The sequence below is a fragment of the Montipora capricornis genome, chromosome 6 (genome assembly GCF_036669925.1).
Source record: "Montipora capricornis isolate CH-2021 chromosome 6, ASM3666992v2, whole genome shotgun sequence".
Taxonomy (NCBI): domain Eukaryota; kingdom Metazoa; phylum Cnidaria; class Anthozoa; order Scleractinia; family Acroporidae; genus Montipora; species Montipora capricornis.
In genome coordinates this window covers 19,504,262-19,511,257 of record NC_090888.1, presented here as the reverse complement: position 1 = coordinate 19,511,257, position 6,996 = coordinate 19,504,262, and the positions used below count along the sequence as shown (strand labels likewise).

Genomic DNA, 6,996 nt, shown 5'->3' with positions numbered 1-6,996 from the left:
AAATAACACCAAAGACTGACAAAGGATAAAGAGAAAGGGTGCCCACTTAGGGATTAACCCCATAGCTATTCCAGACTGCCTTTTTCATTGGTCCCTATAACCTGTAGCTTCTTTTATTATCACGGCTACAGGGCTAAAACTTGGAGGTCGCCAGGTCGCTCGTGACAACTTGAAGATGTAGAAGGGTGACAAAAAATTGAGATTTAATAGCCCAATATGCAACTACGATACCAAGGATTTAGCGCGAGATAATTTGCTAAGTGCAAAGTTGAAATAAAAATAAAATAAGTTTTTTTAATTTGACTACCTTTCAGTTTTTTTTCCAACTTAAATTGCACTGAATCGTGCAAACTTCTAGTTTTTAAGTGGAAAATTCAAAGAGGAAATTCTTAGACGATCGATACATTATGAGACGCAATATTGATTTTTCTGTTGCCATGTGACCGCTCCAGCCTCACCAAAATGCTTCGCTATTGCTTTAAAAATCCTTGAGACATTCAACTTATGGAAATCCAGGGCCACTTAATTATGTCCTGTTCGACCATGAAATCAAAGAAAGTGGACCGGCCAGCCAGCAAACACTGGAATTGAGTTTTACATGTAGCCCTGGGGCTACATATAGGTGCACTGTTTCTAATGTATCATCTATTGTTTCATACTCCAATCACAGACTGCATCTGGAAAGCTAAAGGTTATCTCCACTTAGGTACTGATTACAAGAGACAAGTATGAATTCAGGCTGGTATAAATTAAGATTGGTTTCAATACAAACTCTTCTATCAGTCATATGACCATTGACTACAAACATGCCATTAACCCTTTAAGCCCTGAGGGGGGCCCCATTGACAAGTAAAATCGTCTGGCGTTAGGCAGAGTAAAATCTGTACGTGGGCACTATGGGGCTTAGAGGATTAATGATGGTGTCAGTAATAGCAAGCCACTCTCATGGCTGAGTGAGAGGTGTTGTTAACTGGTTTACGCCTTTATGGGCTTGAGATCAAAATAAATGCCGAGCTTGATGTGAAATTTACTATATTCAATTCACACAAATTATTATTCTGATAATCCTGGCCAAGGTCTGAAATAAGCGACCTTCGCTTACCTCTGTAGGAGAAGGATAACTAAAATACAAAAACTTGATTCGAGATTGCTGTGACATGACTTGTATTCACCCAAAACCTCTCGAAGTACATGTATATAGACAATTGAAAGAAGCTACTTCTAACATATTCTTTTTGATGAAGCCTGTAAGATTTAAGTTTCCTTTTAATTACAAAAATTGTGACAAAATGGGAGAAAAGTCTGTTTTTATCTCTCACAGTTGTTTCGAGATGTACACATGTACACGTACTAAGTCTTATTATGACAGATTTACACTACCAATAACAATTTACAAACTTAAGGGGAAAAAAGCGAGAGATCCCAGATTTAAATTTGGTTTTTCAAGACTTGAATGTTGAGAACAAATCCAGGCAATTAAGGTTTACAACTTGACAACACCCAACAGTACCTACCTCTAGTTCTCTAAGGTTGTCGATATCAAGCTCTCGTAATAACACACTGTAAGGAATGAACTAACAAAACGACAAAACAAAGAGGTCAGCATTGGACCTAACATCCTCTTAAGGCCTGTTTAAATGGTTACATTTGACCAACTTTCGTTCAGCAAAAGTTGAACGGATGTTGGGCAAATGTTGGATGCAAAAACAAAGTTGTGCAAAGGCCGTTCTTGCAAAACGGTTCCAAACATTGCGCCAAAAAAATAACCAACACTCTCATGAAATTTGATCGCGAGGAACTGAGAACTAGAACTCTCTTGTCCAGATAAACTATGCCATATTGACTAGTCTGTGGACTGAAGTGAGCATGCGTGTGGTTTGCAAATTATTGTTACGAAAAGAGTGTTCAAACAGCTTCAACACAATTCAACATTTTCGAGAACAGAAGAAAAGTCAAATCGATGTTGAATCAAAGTTTAACCGATTTAAACTTGATTCAACACGCTTTCGACAGGCTTTCAACATTTTAAATGCTTTCAACCATACATGTTGGACGACCTCTTCAAATGCACCAAACATTTGGTTCAACAAAGTGTTGATTTGCAAGTTGAAGTATATGCTGAAACCATTTAAACAGGCCTGTACTCTTCAAAATTGGGTTGTGTGTACTTTTTAACCCATTGATCACTCAGGTGCCCTGGGACACCTCCAGTTGCTATGTAAAAAATCATCTGGCGTTACAATAATATCTGTGAAGTCTCCCTCCCAGGGGTCAATGGGTTAACTCTGGTACCACTAGTTTATAAAATGCTACAAAAAATACTGGAAACCCCAACATAAATGACAAATTACCTGAGTCCACAGGTTTTTCCCTAAAAATTATCTTTGATGCATTTTCTTCACTAAATAATTTAAAAATTAAAAACTTCCTATAAAAATGTAAAGTCTGTTTACAAGCCAAGTGGCCCATCAGAGCCGGAGCTTATCCCGGTTTCTGTGGCATGAAGCGACTAGGAGTATTTTTTTTACTCCCCCCTGGATGGGATGCCAGTCCATCGCAGGGTTACCCCCAGCATTAAATTCGCCGGTACCCATTTATACACCTGGGTGGAGAGAGGCACCGTGGGAGTAAAGTGTCTTGCCCAAGAACACAACACAATATCCTCAGCCAGGACCTGAACCCGGACCACTCGATCCAGAGTCGAGCACACTAACCATGAGGCCACCGCGCTTCCCTAAAAAACTCCATATAGAAGTACAGTATTTCCATTTTTCAATACAGACGCGCAAAATAATTTACCTTTGATTTGGCTGCTAAGGAGACTATTGTTAAATGACGTAATTTCTTAAGTTGCGGAGGAGTAAGGGCAGGTAAGGAACTGACATTTGCTGCAAAAAATACAGATTAATGCCATTATGACTTAATTATGACTGAACACAACATTAATTTTAATGCCTGTATATAGACAAAAAAGATATTTGAAGTTTCCAAGATTTAACAATTCTCACCTTTATATTCTGCAAAAGTTCCCAAAGCAAATATGTTTAGAAGATTCCAATGGGCTGAATTTTCTGACTTTTCTAGCTGAAAATGGAAGATTAAAAAATAAAGTGCTATTTTCTTTTTTAAGTTAAGTTAAGGAAAAGTGAATTAACCAAGTGGACGATGAGGTGTTTAGGAATTTCTAGAATAATCAAGGTGGAGGAAATTGGAATCACCCAAGACAGGCCTTTTGATAGGGTGCGATGAAAAAGTGCAAATTGTGCGCAATTTGCAGGGTAGATTATGCAATTTTTTCCTGAGCAAATTTAAGGTTGTTTTTCAACGTTTCAGGATAAAAAAACACGTTTTTACTGCCCTAAAGACATTTTGAACATAAGGGAACAGCAATTATGAATCTTGACCGACATTAGTTGGGACAAGTAAAAAAAATGAGGTCTTCTGCACTATTGGTGCACCACGTTAAAAGTTGAAAGGACACAGCTAACATGCCAAATAAATGATCAATAATAATTATTATTAACATTCCTGTATGCTACGACTAGATTCTTACACTTTGTTTGTGTGCAGTATTACATTTCTGAACAGATTTGCTAATCTGAGCAAAGGGTGTGTTTGTGTTACACCAATTGGCGACTAATGTATCAGTCATTAGTTTTGTTTGTTTTAATAATATCCATTGCACAACATCTGTAATGAGTCCCTAGAGATTTTGGTCACTAGGCTGCAAGTAAAGGATTGCACACTTTATTTACAAATTGAAAAAGCATGCATCTTCTGCCAGTACCTCTTTAACAGATGGCATCTCCATAAGTTCTCCAAATACATACACTCCAGGAGCTTCCAGAGCCTGCTGTATAAGAGCAACCACGCCAGCTCCTCTTGCAGACTTTGCCAACAGTACATATTGCTCCAAGTTATTGCTGTGACTAAAGCCGGCCTTCACTTCTTTCTCTGCCATTTCACTCTCTCAAGGTGCTCTGTACTAAACAAATGTGCAGGTCCTAAAATTGTGTCTTAATTTGTATAGGTAATCAGACAACTTGGAGTTCAATTTGGAAATAATTTGCATGAGTGGGTTTTACAAAAAAGTATCAAAACACAAAATTGCAAATTATTTCCACATTGAACAAGAAAAGTTGTATGATTACTTTTAACAATATACGTAACAAAATTACAGAGCAAGTTCTGGTTCGGAAGTGACACACGCCACAAGTTCAAGTTCAAGTTTCATGCAACCAATGCAAAAGATTTGATTGGTTCTTACCAAACTCTATTGTTTATTTGCCAATCAAAAGTGAGAATTCTGCGAGTACTTTGCACTGAATTAACTACTTTTGCACTGAATTAACTCTTTTTTGCACTGTGTTTACAAAAGCAGCTCTGCTCTCAGCCAATCAGAATTGATCCAGTACCTCAGGAAAAAAAAAAGCAAAAGAAGAATTGGAAAAGAAATTAAGGGAGTGGAAGAAAGAGAGAAGCCTTCTGTAAGGAGAAGAAAGAAACAGGAGTAGTCTGGTTACTGCATAAATAAAAAGCTACAAGTTTTAGTCTGGTCACTGCAATGGTTCCTTATGAAGTGCCTCTGAAATAAAAAATAATGTTCTAAAGCTTATTTGAAAGACTTTTTGAACAAAAGAAACATGCAACCCCCATTGCTATCTGTATGACATATTATTGTTGGAATCCAATAAGTTCTATTTTTATTTTGTCCTCTTTTTAAGCAAATGCAGTCAAATGTGAGTATTGGTGCCAAAATTGACAAGGGTATTCTGCAGTAACCACAAACTTGAAATTACTTTGTAATACCTGTAAGTGGGACCCATTCCATTTCTAGTGCAACAACGAGGAGATTGTTATCATTTAACGCTTACGAGTTATTGGCCGGTGAAAATAAGACTTTTTTTCTGAAGTTGTCACATTTGAAAAGCGAAACGTTTGCAAACTGATATCTTCCCTACACACTGGTTTGATTTACATCATACATTTGACACAAAGGAATGGTAAAATTAATGCCCCAAACCATCACATTAAAAGGCTCTATCTTGTACACTATTCACAGATATAATGGGCCATTTCCTTTAGAACACAGTAATACCTTGTTGGCCTCGAGGAAGAAGTATTCACTCACAATTGCCCAGCTCGTGTAGAAGAGTTTTCTGCAGTATTCTCCGCTCACGATCACCCGGCATAAACGTAGATTTCCAGCCAAGTTTAATCTCCCCTAAGTATGAATAAAGAAAGAAAGCAATGAAGAATCGTTGAATCTAAATCATAGTCTCCTTCCAAGGTAAAAACAGCTGAAGGAAGTTGTAAGTCTTCTCATTTACTGTAACTTATTATAAAGTTAGGCTTCCGAGTGTCAGGACAGGAAGACATATACGAAAAAGGCTGCTTTAAAAACACCATTTCACATTCCTTCCTTCCAGTACGTTTTCTACAACAGGCAGAGATATAACTTTGAAATTATTTTGTAAATATAACCACTTCATCCCTAAGAAAGGCTAAGTTTAAAACATTTTCGCGAGTATTTTACCTTAATTTGTCTTGTAATCCACCATGGTTGATCATTAGTACCCAGACTGTTGGCAGAAAAGATGCCACAGGTTCCCCAGGGTAATTAGACCACGTACCCGTTTCTCGAAAGTCCCGAAATTTCGGGTGTCAATATGCCGTTTGTATCTCAAGAACGGAGAGGATTTAAGTCGTCAAACGTCACAGACACGTTTCTTTTAGTTTGCTTAAAAGAATGTTAAAAGATCTGCTTTTCAAAATAAGCGGTTGGAATTTTCACAAATGGCTTTTCGGGCCCAGAAAGTTTTCGGGACTTTCAAGGAAAGCGCCTCAGTTTTCTGTTTTTGGACCTTTGTCGTTACCGCGAAAGGGCCATATCCGATTGTGAAATGTAAAAACAACCCTGAACATTCCTAAACTGATTTTGATCGTGCCCCAGAATTGCTATTAGGGCAGCGGAGTTAGCATTGTTGAGATTGGCATTGGTACCAAGGGGACCTTTTTCGGGTGCAAATTTTGAGCCATTTCCGAGTTCATGTCTGCCTCCTCTTCAAAGCGAGTATAAATGCAATGTTTTTGTGATGGTAATTAGTTCTACTTTACATCTGAATGAAAACTTATTTTCATAACAGAAACTTCGCACTTAGACTCGCTTTGAACAGGAGGCAGACATGAACCCGGAAATAGCCTATTCCCTTTGAACCTTGAGAACGGACTGGACCAGCCAGTATTACAGCGGTTATCAGTCAGACGCGCCCCTCAACGACTTATTTTCATTTTTCGAAACTAAATTTGGGTGGACGTCACTCAAATGTTTCCATGACAATAGTCCTGTTCACTTGGCAATCGATTTCGTCATGGAAATATTTGATTAACGTGCACCCAAATTTAGCGTCGACAGGAGATTTCCGGGAGCCTGCAACTGCGATACACCTACTGGGTCTATGGAACGGCCCTCGTCATGGGCTCCTGGTTTAGAAAAATGAAAAAAAAAATTCATTGAGGGACGCGTGAGACTGTTAACTGCTGTAACACAAGTGGATCGCAGTGTTGGATTCGAGGTCTGCTGAACTTTCGGCCAGAAACGGGCCCCTCGTTAGGGTTGAGGTTTTTATTCTCTTAATCTTTTGCAAAACGTTTTCCCCTCTTACTCTCACTCGGGGGATCCTTGTTTTTCCAGTTTCAGTTTCAGTGATGTAAAGCACGGGCTGTACTAGTGCAGCCTTCGAACTCTCTTATGGAAGTGTTTACGATATGCAACATGGCAGCACCGGATAAAGTTCACAAGCTAGACTTATAACTTTTTTTTGTTCTCATTCCTTCGTAAGCCAAAAGCCCATGAGTAGGACCGAACATCTTCCATACTTAGCAGACTTATTACTCACTACATTCTTACAGACATCTAATTTTACACTACCTTTTCCGTAAAGAAAAACAAAGACAGTTCCGGTTCGGTGACGCTATGATGTCAAGTTCGTTTCT

The 6,996-nt window shown here is 38.5% G+C and overlaps 1 protein-coding gene across 3 annotated transcripts in view; it reads right to left on the bottom strand.

Moving 5' to 3' along the window:
* LOC138051735 (COP9 signalosome complex subunit 7b-like) overlaps positions 1-5,587 on the bottom strand; it is a 12,444-nt gene extending 6,857 nt beyond the window's left edge. The window contains exons 1-6 of one of the 3 annotated variants that reach the window (XM_068897991.1): positions 5,537-5,587; positions 5,099-5,224; positions 3,788-3,985; positions 3,009-3,084; positions 2,800-2,888; positions 1,515-1,574 (exon numbers count right to left, since the gene is read on the bottom strand). In XM_068897991.1, the coding sequence (XP_068754092.1) occupies positions 1,515-1,574; positions 2,800-2,888; positions 3,009-3,084; positions 3,788-3,961 (399 nt within the window). In that variant the 5' untranslated portion in view covers positions 3,962-3,985; positions 5,099-5,224; positions 5,537-5,587. Of the gene's footprint in view, positions 1-1,514; positions 1,575-2,799; positions 2,889-3,008; positions 3,085-3,787; positions 4,005-5,098; positions 5,225-5,536 lie in introns of all 3 variants that reach the window. The other 2 variants (XM_068897993.1, XM_068897992.1) reach the window with 2 other exon arrangements.
* Between the last annotated feature and the right edge of the window lie 1,409 nt (positions 5,588-6,996).